This window comes from Crocodylus siamensis, chromosome 8 (assembly GCF_052110815.1).
Source record: "Crocodylus siamensis isolate JL-2025a chromosome 8, ASM5211081v1, whole genome shotgun sequence".
Lineage (NCBI taxonomy): Eukaryota > Metazoa > Chordata > Crocodylia > Crocodylidae > Crocodylus > Crocodylus siamensis.
In genome coordinates, this window is record NC_143402.1 from 73,190,249 (window position 1) to 73,213,438 (window position 23,190).

A 23,190-nucleotide genomic window follows, 5' to 3' on the forward strand; every position below is an offset into this window, starting at 1 on the left:
AGATTGCAAAAACAAACAAACAAAAATCTTTTTCTGCCAGCTTTTGGGCTCACACATCGTTCAGCAGGCCCAGAGAAAGTTAAAGATGGTAAAAAGTCCCCAGGTGCTATAAACTTCCCCATTAACAACTGTCCCATGAAATAAACCGTTACCATTAAACTGCCCCATGCTATAAACTGTCCCCGTGAAATAAACTTAATTTTTGCACAGAGGAAGCTGAAGCTGGGAATCTGTCGCCCTGGGTCCATGAGGTGCTCTTTGTTGTGCAGGTCGGGAGGATTCCTTCCCTGTTGGTGGCAGGTGACAAACAGGGAGGTGTCGAAATTTTTCAGCAGTGAAATTTACATAGAAAAATTACTAACAAGATCATAAATAATAGTGTAGAGCAGACTCAGCCTCCAAGGACAGGCTGATAAGACTCTGCAATGACCGAATCCTATTCACTTTGAAGTCTGAAGCAAGTTTCCCCCCCTATTAGTTACCATTTCAAAACAAATATGTAGCCAAAAACCAGTTTTGAAACAATTAAGAGTTTTCTTACACTGACCTGATATCTTGTTTTCTTATACAGTGGAAAATTCCCACCTGCGCGCACATCTTGTCTGTAAACTATAAATCACCTCTAACAGTTTTATTCAGGGCCTCTGAGCTCGCTCAGGGTGCCCAGCATGCTGAATAAATTTTGAGACTGACAGTGCGTCTGTGTCTTTGGGAATAGCTCCACAAGGGGTCACGAACTCCTCAACATCTATCATCCAAAATCGGCTAAAATTTGGCATCTTCCATGTTTCAGGGGTGTATTTGAGACAAAAAGAAATGCAAAAAAATAGAACTCTTGGTTCTGAGATGATACCTATCTCAGACCAACACAGCTACCAAATACATCCCTGCAGTTTTTTGTCTTTTCCACCCAAGGACAAGTGCATTGTCTGGGGTGGATGCAGAGTCCTTCAGGCAGCTCTGCAAATGCAACGCGGGGGCAGCCCCGCCAGCAAGCATCAAGGAGCAGCCGGCACAACTTTTAGGCAGCCCTGGTGTGTCCTTTGGGCTCGGCTCTGGCCCCTGTCTCACTGAGGCCTGCTTTAGGGAGCTGCTGCTCAGATTCAGAGTGAGCGTTGCTAGTGCATGCGGTGCCTAACCTGTGGGCAGGACTGCCCCTGCGCATCGGACTCAGCAGCCATCAAAGAACTCATCAGTAGGGATCCTGGTTTTCTGTGATTAAAAAAATCCCCCATTTTCAGGTTAAAAGAAGTCACCCAAAATCCACATTTGTCCATGATTAAAATGAAATGCCACTAATACATAGATAGATAGATATAGAAATAGATATCTAGATACAAATATCTAGATATCTAGGAATACATACAGGCAACCCCTGCTGTTTCACTTCTTGCCATTTAGCTATAACGCTCATTTTAAATTGATACCTGATTTCACTTAGCACTCAGTGAGTTTCATTATAACAAACTCAGTCGCTATCTTGGGTCATTAGAAATAATTGGGGTCGCCATCTTGGGTCGTCAAATACTTTTGGTTTTGCTTAATCCTCATTGCGTTTAACACTCTTTTTTTCAGGAACAATTAAGAGCACTAAGCAGGGGGTTGCCTGTGTCCATCCCTCTTTCTCTATATCTGTGTATATATATAGATAGATCTATATATTTGGATACATCTATAGATTTACCTGTATCTACCTACCTATAGATATATAGTGGTGTTTCTTTTTGATCATGGAAAAACTGGATTTGGGGTTACTTTTAACCTGAAAACTGGGGATTTTTTTTAAATGAAAGAAAACCAGGACCCCTGCTCATCAGTGCTGACAGGGGCCAGCGGAAGAGGCTGGGTTTGCCACAGCCTGTGACAACAGTCCTGCCTCGTGGCACAGTAGCGATGTTCTGAGGGAAACGCCAGTTTGCCCTAAGGCTGTGAGGCAACAGTGCTGCATGGTGACATCATACTGATGTTTAGAAGGAGAAGCAAACACCTTCTAAACCGCCCGGGCACGGAGGGGAGGGGAGGCGTGATGAGGCACTGATTTCTTAGTGTCTTTTATTAAACGAACGGTGTGGTGTGGATGCAGCGAGACGCGACATTTCCCTTGGGGTCCCTGCTGAGGGCAGCCAGGTGCCGTGACGTCACTAGTGACGTTTTAGGATAGCGTTGCCTGGACTCACGAAGGCTGGCCAGAAACAAAATGGCGGCCCCCGCCCGGGCGTGGCCGAGCCTGCGCGGTGGCCGTCACGTGACGCGCCGCCGAGCTGCCTGCTGGGAAGCGGAGCTCTCGGAGCAGTCGCTGAGGTGAGTGGGGCGGCCATTTTACGTCTTTGCGAGAGGCCGCGCGGGGGCTGCAGTCGGTGCTCGCTCCTCCGCTCTCGTACCCCGGCAGCGCCGCCGCCATGGGCCGCAAGAAGAAGAAGCAGCTGAAGCCTTGGTGCTGGTATCCTTCACCGTCGGCTGCGCCGGGCCTGGGCGGGGGGCGGGAAGGAAGGGGCGAGAGGCCTAGTTTACTCCCCCGTCCCTCCTCAGCGCCGGGCCGCGGCCTGCTTTCCCCCCCCCCCCCCCCCCCCCCCCCCCCCCCCCCCCCCCCCCCCCCCCGCCTCCTGCCACGGCGCTAGGTCGCGGCCTGGTCCCTGGGGTCTCCTGGGGAGCTGCGTGGTGGGCCCCAGGCCCTGCTCCCCTCCCCGCTCCGCGCCTAAAAAGGCTTTGGTCCTTCTGCGCCTGGCTGTTCCCCTGCCTTGCAGCCGGGCTTGGCGGGGTGGGAGAGCTGGGCTGCTTCAGAAAGGAGCCGGCGTTTGCCTCGTAATGCTTCGCTCGCAGGGAGGCCTGAAAGGCTGCTTTTTCCCTTCAGTTTTCTTTTTTCTTTCAGTTTTCTTTTCTGTTTTTTTGCATTGGAAACTCACGTGTTTGATGCACGGAGAACTAGCCAAATAGCATCCCTGGAAAAGTGAGAGCTGTCAGACTTGATGGAGAAAGGTGTTTTGGGGTTTTTTTTTTAGCTTGAAGTGCTTAATATGTTAGCTGCTTAATATGTTAGCCTCCAGTTTACAGAGCATTAGTAGGACTTGGTATTTTATCAAAATATTTGGTATGCCCAGCAGTTTTCGTGTCCGCAATGTCCGGTTTTGCTTTTCCAGGAAAACCAGATTCCTGATTTTGTTCAAATAAGAACGCCCCTCTTCTATCAAGAAAAGCTTGTCCAAATGGCCTTGCAATTAAAGTAGTAAAATGAGCCCAGCGATACTTTAAAATATATTTTTGGTCCTACTTGAAATTCTTTGCAATTCTTTAATGAAGAAGAGTACTGTGTCTTCAGACATATACCCATCTCCCTGACTATAATATGTACCCTGGTTTTTAGACAGCTTGAAAATAAATTCTGATCATCAAGGAAGGTTAAGTAATTAATCTGGTGTGCTGGGTCTGGTTTCTTGTGTTGGGTCCACCTGCACCATGTGATGCGACTACTGGAGTTTGGAGACGCAGCCTGACCCTGTGCTCCTGTTCAAGCCAGTGCATGGGACTGTTTATCTGGCTCAGCTCCCCACTGCCACATTCTAGACCCATGAGTATCGGTAGCAGTGTTAATTGCTATGCCTCCCAGAGCTGCTACAATTAATACTGCCACTGTACCTCCTTTGCCAAATTTGGAGACGCTTGGGGATTCTTATTTCTTGCATGCAATGTGCACCCCAGTTTCTCCCAGTTGGTTTGCAGTGAAACAAGTATCATATTTCCTTGCATAAAACATCCCCTTATTACAATTTAAAAAGTTGAGGTGTTTTCTATGGCGGCAGAGTTTTTTTTAATAGATTTCACAACTTGTGAAAATACTAGAAATACTGTGGATAATTACAGTTTTGGAACTGCGTAAATAAAATTGTTTATGAATTTCTGAAGTGCTTGTTGTTGCTTTCTGTGCTCTTCTTCCCTTGAGAACAATTGCAGTAACATTAGACTCTGAAGTTCAGATAGTTAGTTTCTGGATTATAAATTTCCTTAATGGTCGTTAATAGGTATTGCAATAGGGATTTTGATGATGAAAAAATCCTTATCCAGCATCAAAAAGCAAAGCATTTCAAGTGCCATATATGTCATAAAAAGCTGTATACAGGACCTGGTTTAGCTATACATTGCATGCAGGTAAGTGTTTTCTGCGGTGTATTTAATTTGTTTTATGCAATTCCTAGGTGGGGGGAAAACTAAGATGATTTTACTTTGTTTAGAACATGTACGACGGGGCATTGGTTTTCTGTACGCTGGGAACACTCTTTAGTAAATGAATTGCTGTGTCAAAACATGTTTCAAGAATGTTCAGCTTACGAAGGATCCTTTTTTTCCCGAGGATGTGACCTTTGTGCAGTCACATGGTTGATTCAAGCAGGATGAGAATAAATAAGTAAAACAATGTGGTTCTTACCTAATTTTAATTCTAAATAAGGTACAGTAGTATAAATGCTCTTGAACAGAAACCCTTAGTTTAAATTATGATTGGAACCAGAAAAGGTTCTAGCATGTAGGTTAAGCTGTTTGATTTTCTGAACTGTTAGTATCTTGTACTACAAATATGGTGCCATAAAGCAAAAGAAAAAAAGAAAGAAAACGCCTCCATGTGGGGATCAACATAAATTGCAGCTTCTTCAGAGAGAAGTTACTGTTGGGTATCAGTCATTGATTTTAAAATGAGAATTTGGAATTAAAATACATGTTGCGATTCTCAAAAGGTCAGTAATGGTTGCACTTAAAATACCTTACTGAGGTTTCTTGTGCTTTGAAAGAGTCGGGTTGGAAATTTGACCGCATCATATGTTTTCTTTATTTGTATTAGGTGCATAAAGAAACAATAGATGCCGTTCCAAATGCTATTCCTGGAAGAACAGATATTGAACTGGAAATTTATGGCATGGAGGGCATTCCAGAAAAAGATATGGAGGAAAGGAGGAGATTACTTGAACAAAAAACTCAAGGTATGCTGAACATCTTTATAGCTTCTTATTTAATCTTGACTATATATAATATAACACTTTTTTTTTTTTTAAAGTTAGAGCATGTAAAATGTGTATAACTGCTTTGCTCCTTAATTATAGGGGTGACACAAGTATGATTTAATGTTTTTTAAAAAGTACCATTGTTGGATGTTGCCAATTGTAGTCATACACTGAGTCTTAAACTTTATGGATGGTGTTCTACACATGGTCCTGGCCTTGGCTAGTTATGAAATAGCTGTTTTGAAAGGATGATTAAAAGCTGGGTTTGAAAAAATAGAGTAGCGGAAGGCTTTGTTTGAATGTGAATCTTTTTACGGGCCTCTTTCAACCTGATGTTTATAACCTAACTGCTCGTGTTGGTCTTGTTCTGAAGAAGTTGGGAGTTGAGGCAGTTGATATGTTCTGTAACTAATTGTGTCAGTTTTACCACTAGTTTTTTTGTTACCAGCTAGTATTTTTTCCTGTCCAGGGATGACTGCTCTGACATGCATCTGTCTGGAAAGGGATGATCCAGTTACAGTGCTAGAAGTGTGACTTAAAGATTGGGTAAAGAGAGAAGGAGCCAGGGACCTGGAATTAATGAGCATGTAAGAAGTCTTAAGTGCTCTGGTTTCATGTGAATCCCTGGAGATACTATATTGAATCAACAGTGGAATGCAGACATGCCATTTTTTTTCTGACCAGTCATTATAGTGGTGTTTCTAAGCCCACCCTACCATTGCATCATAAAAGTTATGGGAGGCTTGTATAAAGATTTTTTAATTCCTAGAACACCTAGTTAGAAATTATTATAAGACTGTATAGAGGTAACTTGCTTTCAGACTGGAACACAGTTCCAACAGGGCAAAAAATCCTGTCCCTATAAGCTCTGTAAACTTCATTTGCTTTTAATCTTACAATATACATTAAATATCTTTAGCAGAGAGCCAGAAAAAGAAACAACAAGATGATTCTGATGAATATGAAGATGATGAGTCTTCAGCTTCAACTTCATTTCAACCACAACCTGTACAGCCACAGCAGGGATACATACCTCCAATGGCACAGCCAGGCTTGCCGCCTGTCCCAGGTGCACCAGGAATGCCTCCAGGTAATGGACTTCAATGTTGTTATATGCTGTATATAAGTATTTTCATTGAGATCCTACCTGAGTGGTGGTGTGACTCCTTCCAGCACTGAATTAGATGCTGCAAAACAGCTCATGACTGGTAGTTAGCAGCTGTCTCAATGTGTTATGTACCTTCTGCTCTGGATGAATACTGAAGACATTATACTATTAAAAGTAATATTATATAGTGTGGCATTTTGCAGAAATAGCCTTTTGTGTGTTTTTTGCAGTATGTTGGAATATTCCACAATGGCTTGCAAGGCCAGTTTTAGGGAATACTTATTTCCTGTAACAGTTGTATATAAATTATTTATCTGGTTTTAAGTAACTGTCTGACATGTCTTTGAGGATTGTATTACCTATCTAAAATTATTTATTTAAATTTTAAAGGTATACCACCATTAATGGCGGGTGTTCCTCCAATGATGCCTGGAATGCCTCCAGTTATGCCAGGAATGCCACCTGGGTAAGTAGAAAAATAAAGTTTTAATCATTTGAATAGTGACAGTGCAATGCTCTTACACATCAGCAAATTATGCAATTGTCACAGGTGGCATAGAACTAGTTTAGAAAAATAGCAAATCCTGTAAAATCTGCACATGTGTAAAGGTAATCCTTCACATTTAATGACAACTATCAAAGGATGTTAGAAGAAGCTAGCATATGAAAGACAATGGCTAAAAATTAATCAACTCATACCCAAAGAGCTCTGCTATTGTTCTTTTCCACCTTGCCCAATGATAGTTTAAAAAACCTGTTTTTGGCTTGGAGTATTGTGAATTTTGTATGCCATCTGTGTGTTTATATAGGTTGTACTCTGTTGTAGACCAACCATGAGAGAGATTTGACCAGTTTTTTTTTTTTAATATTTTTCTTTATTGAAACTTTAGGACTGCTTTTGAGCATGTATGTGACAAAGTAATTTTTAAACTTGATAGTGAGATGTATAGAATAGTCTCTCACAGTGTGTTCAGAGTACTATTAAACTTGGTATTTCTGTCAAATGTTTGTGAGTCATATCAGCAAAGTACACACAGAGTATAGTCAGAATGCAAGCAGCTCATAAATAATGAAATATTTAGTATATTTTATTTGCTTGTGTCAGATGAAACGCAATTGTTTTATAGATTTATATTGGAAACCTCTGCCTGTTATAGGATGCAATTAGCTAACTTGCTTTTTGCATATTGCATCATTTGAGAGGTTTTTTTTAGTCTTAAGAAATATCTAGAAATGTTAGTAATGTGCATCGCTGCAGGAGATCATTGTAATAGATCTCCTTGTTCTTTTTTTTTTTTTTTTTTTTGCCTTTCATCTTGTAGCAATCAGTAGCTTCCCTTGGTTAGTCCTTGATGGATTTTGGAGTTTTGTTTTAGGAATATAATGACTTGGGTGAGAATTTTGATTTGAGTAGTTTTTTGCGTGAGAGCTTAATATTATCCCCCACCAACTTTTGAATTTTAGAAAGTTTTGGTTGATGCTGTGTATGTGCAGAAATAAATCTTTTACTGGGTTGATGCTGTTTTTATGGGTTATAGTCCTGTAGATCTTAATCTAAATGGAATGTTGCCAGTTCATGCTGCTGCTCTTTTCTGGGTGGTACTTGAAGCTCTTTGCCAACTTTAATCCAATGTTTTGCTCCTTTATTAAGGGACAGAACTGCTGAAGAAAATGCAATAAACAGTTAAACCTTACAGTTTAAAACCTTACATATTTTAGTTGTTCGTGACAACAGGAGCCAATTTTCAGTTGGTAGAGAGCCTGTGTTGCTGAGAAGGAGCCCCCTTGATCGCTAGTTAAATAATGGGATGTGGAAACAAACATATCACTGTCCTTTTCACATTGTTACATTCACTTCAGTGTTACCAGTTCAGATGTGGGGGCTGAGTTTGGCCCCTTCTTGCCAAGTGATCTAGGTGGTTAAGTTTTTCCTAATTTAAAATAAGCAGGGTTCTACATCTTTCTTATGCAGTGGTATTAACGAAGGTGGAGTGAATAGTCATGGGGTACATGCAGTGGTTTTGGAGATACAAGCCTGTTACTTTATTTGGGCACCTTCAGGCAGGAAACTCTATTTAGATTTGCACTTAAGTATTGCTATTGAAAGGAGACATCTCTTCTAACAGCATTTCATGGTCATTGTTACCTGTTTGACTACCACAGTGTTGGAAGATGTGTCTTAAATACCAGGAAGGATGTGTAATTACAGTTGTATTTGGGATATGAGGCACAGTAAATGAAACTTGCTTTTTAATAAATTAGTAACTTGAATACTGTCTACTTGGAAATTTATTGCAAATTGAAGTTAAAAAGTCTAAACATGGACTGCTTTCTCTAACCCCTGGTTAACAGAAATGTGCCTTGCTGACATTGAAGCCTTTATTTTGGTCTGGTGTTGTTTAGAATCATCAAAGCATTTTGAATCCCTCAATCAGTGAAAAGCATTAGGTTGCTTATTATAACACCTTTTAATATTGATGTATGCCAGTAGCCTTCATAGGTTATATGTTCACACTAATCTTCATTTTATATTTTAATAGGATGATGCCGATGGGTGGAATGATGCCTCCTGGGCCAGGAATACCACCTCTTATGCCTGGTATGCCACCAGGTAGGTCAGGGGTGTCGAACCCATACTGTGGTGAGAGCTATTTATTTTTTCTTACTTGGCGCTCGGGAGCTATAGAAATGGGGTTGTCTTTGTTTCATAGTGGATCTCAATACAAGTTTAGTTTTGTACAAAGATCAAAGGGAGGAATGGATTTTGGAGTTTAATGAACTCTTAGTTGTGGTTGGTGTCATTTATTAGAAAGTTAATGTGGGGTGCTATTTTATGTCTGACTTATACTTTTTCTTTGTCCTTACTTGGCTCCTTGTGTGAGTTTCCTCTTCTGATATCTTTTTGCCCTCTGTGCCAGCAGCTTGGAACACTTTACTTGTAGCCTAGTAACTGTCTACAACTTTTTCACAAGTCAAATACTTCAAGGGAGCAACTAATGGGCCAGTTTTGTGAAGAGATTCACTTGGGGCTGTTGGCTATACTTACAGTAAAGAAACTGCTTATATCTGAAACAGTTTAATTTTAGAATATCTTAATATAGAGGTGGTTAAAAAAATAAAATCCAGTAGATTTGTATATTTCTAGCTGGTTTCTTTTTACAGCAATCACCTTTTAAATTGTAGTAGTGGCAGTTGGCTAAATTTATGGAATCAGGCCTGCTTAGTAGGTTAGCACTTCTGGTGTAAGATATATGTATGTGTATATGCATGTGATTTATTTTTCCTCTAACTGGTTATTTTTCCATTATGTGCAGGAGCCGCTTTTATCTTATTTTGAGAAGCTTTGTGTTTTCTAGAACAAATTCACTTTAGGTCATCTTCAGTGATTTTAATATTGCTTTTTCTGGTGTTTGATATATTTCCCAAATTTCATAATAGCTAGATTTACATAAACTTCCATCTAGTCTTTTATTTTACTTAAAAGGTTCAGAACTACCGAATTAAAACATTTAGATTTGAAGTGCCCCTCAGAAAATGGTTTAGTTTTCATGTTTTTTTAAACTACGGAAAAATAATAGAGCAATTCTTCTATTGCAGAAAACTCAGAAAAACCACAGTGGGTCAGAATGTCTTTAATGTTGTGGATCCTGTTGAAATTTCTGGGCTTATCTTGCAAATAGTGTTTGCAAACCTAACAGTGCTAACACTGTGTGGCAACCCACAGCTCCCTTGAAAAGGATCTCATGACATCCTAGTTGAGAATCACTGTTTTTGTAGAACCTTCCACAATAACCAGTTGTCAGAATTATTGTATCCAAATCAGGTTTCTAATCTTACAGATGTACTAATTTAAATGGTTGGGTTCCTGTTTGTGTGCATACATATAAGATTGCTGCTAGAAGAAAGGGATCTCTTGTTGCTGTGCTGCTTCCATCTCAAAATAAAATTGGACTGCATTTTTGTGGAAGCAGACACTTCCCTGTGTTCCCTGGAACAATCGGTCACCATCAAGACCAGGCACATCTATTGCTTCCTGCTCTTGTATTTACACCCACATCAAGTGCATTTTCCAGTGTTTTTTTTACAGCCTTATACCTCAATTGGCAATACAGGGATAGTGGATCTGAAGCTCATACTGAGTTGTATGTACATTTGTTAAATGGAGAGACCTTGTACAACTCTGCATGTAAATAAGCTCCTGTTTCTTTCCTCCACCTCCTAAAACTGGAGTTCAAGTTAATGAAAGGCTAAGGTTTTCCCAAGTCATTAAAATAGGTATAGTATTTATACTGTAATTGTATAGACATTTGGGGCACCTGTACATATGCAGTGAGCCTGCTTCAACGTGCTGCAAATACAGCGCATTGGAACGGTCTCGATTAATCCAACAGACTCCAGTGTCACGTGTATCAGCATCCCTGTGCGGAAAAATGGCGGTGGGGCAGTTTAACTAAAGCTTGTTTAACAGCTTTGCTTAAAATGCCCCGCTGCCCTTTTTCAGCACAGGGATGCTGATGCATGTGACACTCAAGGTGCTTTAATTAGAGCAGCTCCTGGAGCCACTCTGATTAAAGCCTTCCTTCCCACCCCCTATGTGTAAAATGCCCTTGATTTATGAATACTTAACACCAGTCTCTCCCAGCTGGTAAAAGGTTGTTTTGTTATCTTATTTTATGGTAAGGTTACAATGCCTGTTTTATCCATCTCGGGACTCCAGAGGCACTAACATGCAAGAGAGAAGGAAAAGGCACCTACAAAAGGGATATGCTTCTTTACCTCTGCTTGAGATATTACTCGTTAGTTTGTTCATTCTTTTTATAGGTATGCCACCACCTGTTGGTCCTCGTATGCCTCCCATGACACAAGCACAGCCTGTGACAGCACCAGGAATTCTTAATAGACCTCCAGCTCCCACTGCAACAGCACCTACCCTTCAGCCTCCTGTTACTAAGCCACTGTTCCCCAGTGCAGGACAGGTAAGGTGTTAATATTGAGTTTACATAGATTCCTGACTCTTGTCTTGCAACAAAATCATTTCACTTTGATAATATTTATATATTGGAGAATACCATTTGTTGTTGAAGATACAGCAGAATAATCAGTGTTACTTACCTGTTTGAATCATGCTTGTGAAGCAGTGCATCTCTTGACTGCTGATTTAAAAAGAACATATTTGTCTTTGCTGTTGTATAGCATCAGCAAGTAGGTAGAGAATAGTTTGGGGGTTGGAATGGACAAACCATTTTTACATGCCTTGTGAAGTGGGCGGATTGGCTGAATTTGTTTTTGTCTGTCAGCAGGTGAAGATCTGACTTTCAAAATTTTATCTTAAGTTCCCCATGCACAAATCTTGCCTTGGTTTCTTTTAAACAAGGATTCTATCTCATTTCCTTGATAATGGGCATATTTACCAACTGATAAACAGTAAGATTCTATTAGTCTTATTTTTTAATTTGCCATATTCTCCTGTTCAAGCTAAAGTAAGCTATTTGTTGTATTTGAACAAAGAGGCATCCCCTCAAGTGGGTTTTTTTGGGGAGGGTGGGTGGAGTTGAGAGCTACTAGAATGAGTTTGAGCCTTGTGTCCTCTACCATTTGACTATATTTGTTGTAAATGAATAAATCCTTAAACTTTTACTTGTTTTCAAGCATGTTGCAGAAATCTTCATCGTGTCCTAAGTACATTTTGGACTTTGTCAGGGAAGATACTAGTTCACAAAAATTCAGTCAATTGGATGAGACGTCCTTCCATTCGACTATTTTTTACCCATTTGTTTGGAGACTGTTCACTGTTTCCTTTCTTTTATGCTACAGATGGGGACACCTGTCACAAGCTCAAGTACAGCTTCCTCCAATTCAGAAAATCTGTCAGCATCTTCTAAAGCTCTGTTTCCTAGCACAGCACAAGTACGCAGGAAGTTGCAGTTTAAAAAAACAAAAATTGCTTTGCAACTTAACCCTTTGGACTGTTATGTAACTTAAAAAAATCTCTGTCTAAACATCTTCAGATAATGGTTTATATCCCTGATTATGTTTAGCGGGTTATTAAATTACAGAAAGTTAACTTTTGTGTCATTTTGTAGAAGTTCACATTTCAAAGTGCCCAATTCCTTTTGGACTCGGGGGAGAAATGAAATACTACATCCTGGTTCTAAAGGGTTAAAAAAGCATGATAGCAGTTAAATGCATTTTAGTGGGCAGTGGACAGCTTGATGCATGGTGAAGCCTTTTTTAGTTTACGCTGTTTAATCTGATGCATCACAAATAATGTAGGGCATATTTATAACTTGCATTATGCTGAAATTGAATATTATTTGGCTTTAATTAGAAAATTAAGTAGATAACTGAAAAAGTATGCTGACTGTATGCCAAAGCATTCTCTCATCTCACTTCCAGAGTTTATTTTAAATATAGATTAAAAAAACAAACAAACCACAAACTTTTTGTATCTTAATAATTTCAGCCTACATAGAACTACTTAGAGGATCTTAGTGGATCTCCCTTCATTTGGTTCTAGTCACAAATGAAACTAAAGTTTTAAAGTAGATCTGTATGAGATATGAGACCTTTGTAAGGACATTTTAGTGATTTTTATGCAGAGAATGCTTAAAATACATATATATATTTTAATTTAAAGTATAGACTGTAGAACTCTCAAACAGGTTAATTTAGTGAAGATTTTCTAAACTTAAATTATGTTAATGATTTCTAACACTTCAAGTTGTGTTCTAAACTAATGATTGCTGAGGTACACTAATTCATTATTGCGAAAATACATTTGCTTCAACTTAGGTTGTTATTGCTAAAACAGATGTATGTGTAAGGATTTTATACATAATTCAGTTGAATAGCTTGGAAGAAATGATGCAAGAAATTCAGCATTTTTTGTTTTGCTCCTTTTATTTTAGTTGTGGCTTTTGACCTGCAACATTTTAGATTCTTCCAGTATGTGTAGTGAGTTTTGTCTTTTTGTTTTCATTTGCTTTAGTATCATGTGATGAGGCTGAAATTTACTTTTTAGTAGCTTATTTTTAATTATGTATCTTAACTGGAAAGTTTCAGAGGTCTAAAGATACAATGTACACTTTTTCTTTTTTTCTATTTTGGAAAAGTAAGTATTTTTCTTGATTTTTAACTCTGTTTCACAGGCTCAAGCAGCTGTTCCAGGTCCAGTTGGTACCGATTTCAAACCATTGAATACTACACCTGCAACAACCACAGAGCCCCCAAAACCAACATTCCCTGCTTATACGCAATCTACAACCTCCACCACTAGCACAACAAATAGTACTGCAGCTAAACCAGCTACATCTATAACTAGTAAGCCTGCTACTCTTACAACAACCAGTGCAACCAGTAAGTTGATCCATCCAGATGAGGATATATCCCTGGTAAGTTAGAACTGTTTCAGTTGATAAATGCAACATACGCTTCTGTTGAAATTTGATATGTGGGTAATGAAATGTTTTTCTGTATCTTTGTACTGGTGGAAGTACAGAACCTGTCAATTTAATAAAATAGTGCTGTGTGAGGAGCACACTTTGAAATTGGGGAACTTTGTGCTAATGCTGTATACCTAAACCTTAGTTTAGTTGATGCCGGAACTGTTATGTTTGCTGTGAATATTGCTTGGATTTCTTGTGTATGGCTGTGACTTGAATGAAAGGAAAGCTAGTCAGCATAGCACAAGTGACACAGCAATTTTGAAGCAGTCTTGACAAGTGTTAAAACAGGTTGGTGCTGTTCTCAGAGTTCAGAACTGAAAAGCCTTTAGGTAAAGTCCAACCAATGACTTCCTAAGTAAGGTTAACCTGGGATTTGTTCTTAAAGGATTGTCGTTTAAAAAAAAAAAAAAGTGTAATTTTTGTCTGGTCTTAAGTCTCCTCCTTTTTTTGGCTTAAGTAGGTTTGGTTCCTTGGGTGTAAAGTGTCAGTCAGCAACAAAACTACCTAACAGGAGTTAATTTTTTTTTTCTAATCATTGTTAACTTTTTTCTTTTTCTCCTAAAAGCTATTAGTTAATTATTCTTGAATTTTAAAAGAATAGAATTGACTTTATTGCAGGTACCTGCAATAATAAATGTTGTAATATAAGAAAATTTCAGTTTTTGTGTTCTTACCTTTTAATATTCTCTACCAGTAATTTAAATATTGTAGCTTTGTAGTCATACCAGGATATGTCTTTAAAATCTTTCCAATATGTTACTGTTCTTTAGGAAGAAAGAAGGGCACAGTTACCCAAATATCAGCGTAATCTCCCTCGACCAGGCCAGGCATCCATGGGTAACCCACCAGTTGGACCAATTGGAGGTATGATGCCACCACAGCCAGGAATTCCTCCACAGCAGCAAGGAATGAGACCTCCAATGCCTCCTCATGGTAATCACACAGGCTTTTCCTGCCCCCTCTCCCCTTTAAATTTGATTTCTCTAAAAAATCTTTTCAAGTTTTGAGGTTACAGCTTTTTGTGAAAGGACAGGTAGCATTTTCACCAAAATGTAGCCTCAGCCTTTTAGCATTTAAGTGCATCTGTCCTTTGAATCTATTCAGAGACAAATTTTTAAATAACATTTTTAAAATAAAATGGATTTGTTTGCTTTATCTTATAAATGTTTTGTTTATAGGTCAGTATGGTGCTCATCACCAAGGCATGCCAGGATACCTTCCTGGAGCGATGCCTCCATATGGTCAGGGACCCCCGATGGTGCCCCCTTACCAAAGTGGACCTCCTCGACCTCCAATGGGAATGAGACCGCCCGTAATGTCGCAAGGTGGCCGCTATTGATGCTACTACACGCAGTCTAATAGGTTTGGAGATTAAACCTTTTCTCATCTTGTGCTGTTAATATAGCCAAGCTTCCGTCAATTAAGGCTTCATTGTGACTTTAAAAACACTTTCTTCCCACATGCAAGGAGCTATTGGACATTCTTATTTTACATGGGAAAAATTATTTGGAATAATAAAACAGGAACTTTTCCTGATGTTGCAATTTATACTGTATGGCTTCTTTTTCATGTTTCATCTAGGTTTTTAGAAGTGAAGTATAGTAAATATGGTTCGTTAAATTGTGAAGGCGCTGGAATTACATGAACATACCATCTTAAAGGCAAGTTCTGTAACATTATGTTGCTATTTGTAAAATGATGCCTTCACAGCGCTTCATGTGCTGTTGGACTTCATGTCCCCAACATTGCTTGGTGAGGGCTCTAACTGTTCCCAACTATCTGTACATTAAAAGTCTGAACATGTAACAATATTTAATGTATTTAGAGTTCCTCCTGTTGCAGGGTTCAAGTAAACTGACCCAGTAAGGTCATGTGACTTCTCTGTATTGTTATAAAATTCATTGTAATAAAAGAAGAGAAAAATTTATATGCCTTTTTATTCATGACCAGCTGTGGACAACTGCCTGAAAGGTTTGTACAGATGCATGCCACAGTAGTTATTGCTGTAATAAACACATTTACTGGTGCTGTTGATTTATGCTCTGAATTCTTTTTTGAACTTTAAGTCACTCCTTAGTTGCATGTTGTAGTCTTTCAAAGCAAGTAGACATAGACCTGTACACTTATTAACTGACTTCTCAAAAACCATCGTTTAGTAGGAATGAGGCTACGGGGCACGTTTTGCCTCTGTTAATTTAAATAGCCCAGTTTCCTTAGTGCTTTCTTTTCTTCAGTAAATCTGATTTTTAACTGGCACTTCATTGTAAGCAGTAAATGCGACTCTAAAATGTGTCACATTGTCATTATTCAGATGATTTCCTTGGCTGTATGAGTGCCTGAACCTCAGGAGCCCTACAAGTGAAATTTTCTAGAAGCTTAGATGCATGACACACAGACTAACTTCTGTTGCTACTGTATTGAAGGGGACCTGCAAAAGAAAAATAGGTGTTTGTCTATCTTTCATCTCATGTAAAGGAGGCCCACAACTGTGGGAGGATGAAAGAACAGTGAATATGATGGGTTCCATTTTTACTGTACCTAAAAGCAAGATGATTTGTATTGTTGGTTACTGGGCACATAGAAACACTTAAATGTGTGTGTCGGAGCTTGCTTGGCCTTTTGAAGTGCCTGGGGTATTGAATCTATAAGACTTTTCTCCCAAGTGTCTTAATTACCACGTTAACAAACAAAACATAATTATAACAGTTTGATTTAGTAACTTATACTCTTATGCAAATTTTATTTCCCTGTTGTGTCAGAATCCTGGTTGTCTCTAGTCTTCAAAGTTTAGCGAGCCTAGACTTCTAATAGAGTGAACACTTTGGGATAAAAAGTTAAGGGGGATTCAACTAGTGAAAAAACACAAGATGTTTTTCTTTTGCAGGTCAACTTTTAGATACAGATTCCAGCCTCAACATGACCTATCTTTTACCTATTCCACATGTTTGGTGGTTTTACCTTGGCATTTTTCTATAGGTCAGGTTGAAAAGCCTATCACTTTGGTTTGTACTGTAGATGGTTCATTATATTTGTTTCTTTATCTATAATGCTTAGTGTCATGGCTTAATTTCCTCTTTAACAGATTTAGGTTGGATTTTTAAAACTATAGCTGAAACTTGAGACAGAGTTCCTTTATTTGAACACTGTCTTTTCACAGAGCCTGGGAAACTTTAAAATTAGCCAAACCTTGTTATGTCTTACAGTAGTGTAGTCAGTTCTGTGGGACCTGCTGACTTTTAAACTTTCTTCAGTGGTTTAGTATCTTCTAGTTTCATGGTGTTAGTTTTCATACTTGAGACATGTCTCTCTCAAGTCTCATGAAATGCGCCTCCTCCCCTCCCCCCCAAGCTCATGTCTCCAGGGTAATCTAGGTATGTTCTTTTTGTCTCTGGATATTTCTTTATCTTCTGGTCACCAAAAAGGCAGATATATTGAGTTATGCTTGGTGTAAAGCATTGTGAGCTACACTTTAGGCTTAGGACTTTTGTTTACTTCTTCACCTAGCAATATCCAGTATTTGTAATTCCATGTGTCTGCTGTCTTTGGATAGAATCTGGTTCATTAAGTCAGTGCTTTCATTCACAAAGCCAAGCAGTAATGAGAGATATAACTACTACTTGCTCATGTTTGCCTGTTTTTGTATCACACCTAAAAAAGCACTTGTACTAAACTGGTCTTCTGTTCTGCCTAGGAAGTTATGGAAATGCTCTTTTTTTTTTTTTTTTTTTTTCCTGAAGGTCTTCCTGTGGCTGACAGTGGGTCCAGTAGTCCCTAAACAGATCCCTGTTTTGTGCATGTTGGCTTTTATATGCAATGTATCTTTATAATTCCATTCTCCTGGAATCTTAATGCCACTTTTCCTGGAATAAATATTTTAAAAATTTGGTGTACCATGAAGTTGAACATTATTCTGCAAGTTGCCATTACTACTCTTTTAATCCAAGAGCAGTTATTTCAGACTACTGAAAGTGTAGTTTTATGGCTAATGTTTTGTAGACTATTTAGAGTTTGTATCTTTTTCTGATAGAGCAGAAAAAGGGCAAAGGTTCATGTAGGCATAACAGTATAGTTGAGATGCTAATTTCTGTGCACGTTTGGTACATGAGAGCAAAGTGGCTAGCCCTACATCCTCAGCCCAAATGACCAGTTACCCATGGCAGCTGGATTAAGTGGGGATTGCCATCATTTTAGTGGAAATGAAGCTTGAATTTATTATGACTTTGAACCTGTAGGGAGATGTCTTGACTGTTCTGCCACTGTACCCAGTTTCTAATGGCACTGGAATGAACACTGGTGATATTTCACGTACACTGGGCTAGTTGTTTTTATTTCACTGTTTGCTAATGGGACAGTTTGTAAGCACAGACTCTCTCTCTCTGCTCTTAGTGCATCTCAGATGCTTTCTTTCCTGCTCTTGTTCTTTTGTTAGTAGGATTGTAGTGTAGTGTAGTTTCATCTAGTTCCTGTTACAATTGTTGTAGTACCTAATTATCAGATGCTTCAGTGGAAATATTGTGTAATAGAATTTGCTGTTGTATAGTCTCTTCCTGTTTCATTACTTGTTGGTACTGCTGCTTTGTGTTAGGAGTCAGATTTGTGGTGCCTTTCCCAAGAAGGAAAAGCTATTTTCCAACAGATATTTTAATGTAGTGTTCTAGTGAAAGATTACTAATCTAAAACATTTATCTGATGTGGTTGTGCTGGCAAAATCCCTGGTGTAGGTGTAGCTATGCCAACAGATCTTGTTGGCTTAGCTAATATTGCTTGGGGAAGAGGAGGTTCTTCTGTGCCAGCAGAAACTTCTTGAGCTGGTACATCCTTCTGTTTTTCCAGAGGCTGCTAACGTGGCTGTATTGGCACATGTTCTGCATGATTGCCACATGTTCTGCAGCCAGTACAAAGACATGGCAATTAAGTTGAACGGAAATGTTTTGGAGCAGAATAGGGAAGTTGATGCTTCTTGAAAGTCTAGCATTTATGGTATCTAGCACCATTCCTTCGTTAGAGGATCTACATCCATTTGTAAATTGTCTACTCAGTTTAACAACTGTTAAGTGACTTGTCCCTAGACAAAGAGTGAATCTTTGGAGGAGCCTGGATTAGAACCTGGAAATCTGGATATAGCTTGTTTTAACTGCTAAATCATCCTTCAGCCTTGAGCTAATTTTAAAGTTGCCCTTTGCAAAGTTGATTGGTTTCTGTGATCTCTTAACTAATGGCTGAACTCTTTCTTCTGATGAATGATGAAGTACAGCTCTCTTCTGGTGACTAGCCTTTATTCCTTTACAGAGTCTTACTGTTTCATTTGAGATGAAACACAAAGTGCTAGTACTAGATTTGAGGCTGGGATGCATATTTTACAATGAATCATGATTTCTTGCTCTGTGCATGCATGGGAGAACATGAACAAGCTTCTAGAAAGTTATTCAGCTGCTCTTGAGACTTCTTACATGGTGCCTGCACTCATTTAGAGTGTCCGAGGTTAAATAATTACCTGGTTTTACCTAGGCAGTGCACTCAAGTTATAGTTAACTTACTTTCTGAGAACTAACATGTAAAGCTTCATGGCGCACAATCTGAAGTTATTTTGCAGGAACCAAAGAATTCTGAATACAAGACAAAGGAAGGGGAAACGGCAAGACGACACTGGTCATGCACAATGAAGAGGAATAAAACTCTTCTCATTGCAGAAATTAAAGTTATGACATACTAGCCCATCAACTGGCATTTGCTATTAAATTTTTTATTTGCCCATCAACTGGCATTGCTATTTATTTTTTCTTTGTCTGGTATTAAATGACTTAATAATTGTACTGGTCTAGCTACTATACTTGACACAAGTGGGAATATACTTTTCAGTGGCTGGTGGGATTTTTACTTAATGTTACTTTTACATTACCTAGCATAGTAAATGCCATTGGTTATGGGAAAATATACGCAAACATTTGAGTTCTGTTCCAGTGATCAAGCTACAAGGCCAGCCCTTTTAAAAATCCATCTTTGTGTAATTTAGAAATAGCCACAAACTGTAAAAGGCTTAGCTTGAAATCAGAGTAAATGCCAAGACAGCAGGGGTTTTGTTTGCTTGATCCCTGGAATCATGTTAATTTTGAATGCATGTTTTTCACTTAATTAGGTCATGTTTTTCTAAAATTTAAATTTTTCTTCTTCCTATAGCCCTGCCATAGGACAGGCTGAGGCAGAGTCTCAGTGTTGCCCTGTTCAGTCTGAGGCAAGTGGGATTTATTTTATTCATTCTGGGGGCTTTCACAGCTTTATGGCTGTTGGATATCCATGTCCCCAAACTTGCAGCAAGTTTGGTGAAGGCCCCTAAATTTAACTTAACTTAGGATTTTTGTAATCTTTTGGTAGATGGGCTCTATATTAATACTCATATTTTTGACTGTGGTGTCTTTTTAAAAGCTGGGGGGAGGAAATATGTTTTAAAATGTTTGGTATTTTTGGTACTGATGGAAGTTTCTGTCTGTTTAATGGCCGATCATTGAAATCTTTAAGCCACTGCCACTTTATTCTGAATTTTATTTGTGCTGTTTAGGTTGGCTGCCTTCTAAAACTGGAACTGCATGTAGCTTTTGAATTTAGAGTGTAAACCTGATTTAGCTATGGGAAATTTTGTTAGTGGTGTTTAAAATCCAGAAGTTTCATTTTAAGCCTTTCCTGCTTCTGTTGAAGTTTTTATAAAATAATCCATTATTGAGAACATAAAATAAGCGGTATTTGCGCAACCGTAATCATTTAATACTGTTTCCTTAAAAGGGAGGATATTATGGTGATGGGGTGATTTATTGCATTTGCAAGTTACACCACAAATATTAATGTAGAGCCCTCTGGAGAAGAAATGCAGGTTTGAGTTGGTAAAATAGAAAAAAAAAAAAGGGGGGGGATGGAATGAAAAATTGAAGCAGTAAATTCTGCAGAAGTGTCAGTTTGACAGATGGATGACTACATTAAATTTCTGCTGTATAGCAACAGTATGTTCTAAAGTTTTGGCATTCAGTGACAATTTGGAGGGATTTTGCATTGTAACATGAACATGTCGGATACTTATTACTGGGAAATCTTTTACCAGCATCGTTGCTGGTAGGACTTTATTGTTTCTCTAAGAAAATGAGGATTGTAACTTCTGAAATACTTGCTAACATTTTCAAAGTACTGTTTCAGTAAACCTCCTGACCCCTTAGTTTTCTTTGGCAAATATTTGGTCTAGATAACAGGTTTATGCAGACAACCTCAGTCTCAAAAGAATATGCTTTGTGCCTATGTGGGCTTGATGTTGGGAGCTGTTTTTTTTTTTTTTTTTCCCCACAATTTGTAACTTGAAAGTTATTTGTTTTCCTAATTTAATTTAATTTGACACTTTCTCAAACTTGTCATATGAAGTATGGTAAGCCATAAATAGTTTTTTATTTCTCAAATGATTTTCCTTTTTATAGCTGACCATAAACTTACAGTTTACAGGAAGCGAGTGTTGCTCACTCTCTTTTTACTACACGGGTGAAAATTGCCTTGAAGAATGTGACTTGGTCCTTCTGCCATGTTCTCTTCCAGCTTTAACAACCTGCCCCCCCCAAGTCACCACCTGACCCCAGTCTGGGTTTCTGATCCTTCTGATCTACTCCTGTTTTAATGATGAAAGTCAACATCTGCTCTGATTTATTAACTCCCCCTCATGATTGAGCAGTGTATTTTTCCTTCCTAATTCTTTTGCATTGTTACCATGGGTACCAGTGAAGATACTGTACTACAGAAATTCGTATTTCAAACAAGCTGGGTTGGTTCTATTCTGTCTCCATGTATGCATATAACAAGTTTGTAAACCTCCTTTTTCCAGAAGAGATCTGAATAAAGGTCATATGTATTGCTTCATCTTTAAAGACTCAGTGAATGAAAAAATAAACAAGCATTGGGTATTTCATATTAAAAGTCACTGACTGTCACCTATTACCATTTAATAGACTGGTACAGTTCTGTGAATAGTTCTTTCATTCAGAGGTGGTTGTTGTTGTTATTATCATTATTATTTTGGTTAAGTCTTTATGTATATTTTGAACTAGATGTGTATAAAGGTAGAGGTTGGCTACTCTACCTTTTCCAAAGAATATGTCCTCAAAATGGGTATTCTGACTTTAGCCACACACGAGTTACGTTCAGTAAATCCACTTTGTGGCAGTTGATTTGAATAGAAGGTTAAATCTTCCAACTGCTTTAATCTGTGATATTTTTTTGACCCATGGGAAATGACTTGCACTTCATGTTTCTCTTGTACTAGTCTCTTTTGTCTAGTACCCATTCATAGCTCTCAGCTTCCCCAGATCAAGCTAGGGCTATTTTTCTTTTCCTTACAAGGTATTCTTTGAGAACATGACACTCGGAACTCAGTTTAAAAAATAAAAATAAAACAAAGCTTGTATACAGAAGAAAACTAATCATGTCAACATAATTCTGTGGGTTATTGTGGTGTGAATTTGAGTCTTCCTTACTATAATTTATAATGGATATTTCTGAAATGGTACCTGAAATTTTTGTTGGTTCAAATGTAGCCTTCATTTTCCATCCCCAGTGGGGGAGTTTTCCCTTTCTCTATGCCCTTAAAAAAACAAACTGGCTTTTTAAAATTGTTATAAAATGTTTCCCATTTTGAGATTTCCATCCATTTTGGTGGCTTCATCATGTACATCAGAACTTATTCTAATCCAGTGCCAGACCTGATGTCCATGTATTTAATTTGAAAGCTCTCCCTGGTGTTTTGTGGCCTAAAAAATCAGTGGAGGTTTTGCTGCCTTCCTTAGTGATGGAACACTGATTTATTTTTTCAATGGAATTTCTCAACTCTCAGATCTGCTGACTGATCTTAAGTGTTTCAAAAATATCTCTAAAACTCAAATCTAGTATAGAAAACTTTTTTTTATCTTGCTCCTAGTGTGAAGCTTTTCAGTGTCCCTCCTGTGTGTGGATCTAAGGAGGATTACTTCCAGAAAAATTTCAACTGTAAACACATTTCCCTACTTCAAAGTATAACAGTATGTGTGTGTTTTACTAATACGGTACAGTGTGCCCTTACTAAACCAGCAATCCATGTAGTAGATTTACTGAAGACTATGGCAGCTCATGAATAAGCTCTGCTGAAATGCTTAACTGTTAGATCAGATGAATTTGCACACCACTCTTCACATGCAAAGTAAATGAAAGGCATGGTAAATTAAATACAGCATATACTATCCATTAAGTTCTTGGCTGCCTTCGAATGTTGTTTATAACTAGTTTCACAGAATATTTGTGTATAGCAAATATCAAATGCTGTCTGAGAAACAGTGAAAATACTTAATAGCAGTTGCCTGCCTCAGATGAGCTTACCAGAGGTTTTTATGTATAATGACTAGGATTGTTCTGTAGCCATCTGGAAAAATGCAGTTAAGTGGGTAAAAGGCCCCTTTTGCATGAATAGGCTGTCTTACGGATAGGGTGACCATACTTCCCGGTTTGGCCAGGACACTCCTGGATTCCATGTCCCTGTCCCAGCCAGTTGATCAGAAGTCCTGGGCATGGAGTGCAGCAGGGAGGGGAGGGGGAGCAGCATGGTGCACTAGGCAGGCATTGCTGCTCCTGTGCAGAAGCAAAGACTTGTCAG

The 23,190-nt window shown here is 38.7% G+C and overlaps 1 protein-coding gene across 7 annotated transcripts; it reads left to right on the top strand.

The window, feature by feature from the left end:
- Nucleotides 1-2,280: 2,280 nt before the first annotated feature.
- On the top strand, nucleotides 2,281-15,567 carry ZNF207 (zinc finger protein 207). 7 transcript variants are annotated; one of them, XM_090061034.1, is made up of 11 exons: nucleotides 2,281-2,440; nucleotides 4,017-4,143; nucleotides 4,829-4,967; nucleotides 5,911-6,078; nucleotides 6,487-6,562; nucleotides 8,637-8,707; nucleotides 10,918-11,072; nucleotides 11,911-12,003; nucleotides 13,245-13,487; nucleotides 14,312-14,474; nucleotides 14,720-15,567. In XM_090061034.1, the coding sequence occupies exons 1-11, from the start codon at nucleotides 2,400-2,402 to the stop codon at nucleotides 14,878-14,880; spliced, it is 1,437 nt and encodes a 478-aa protein (XP_089917160.1). In that variant the 5' UTR covers nucleotides 2,281-2,399; the 3' UTR covers nucleotides 14,881-15,567. The 7 variants fall into 7 exon arrangements, with proteins under 7 accessions (XP_089917160.1, XP_089917159.1, XP_089917157.1 ...); XM_090061033.1 differs by having other exon boundaries at nucleotides 2,283-2,440; nucleotides 5,908-6,078; XM_090061031.1 differs by having other exon boundaries at nucleotides 2,284-2,440; nucleotides 8,637-8,737.
- The last annotated feature ends 7,623 nt before the right edge of the window (nucleotides 15,568-23,190 follow it).

Coding starts and splice junctions, on each gene's coding strand:
- ZNF207 (XM_090061030.1), top strand. CDS start 2,400: ATGGGCCGCAAGAAGAAGAAGCAGCTGAAGCCTTGGTGCTG. Junction 2,441..4,016: donor CAGCTGAAGCCTTGGTGCTG/GTATCCTTCACC, acceptor GGTCGTTAATAG/GTATTGCAATAGGGATTTTG. Junction 6,079..6,486: donor TGCACCAGGAATGCCTCCAG/GTAATGGACTTC, acceptor TAAATTTTAAAG/GTATACCACCATTAATGGCG.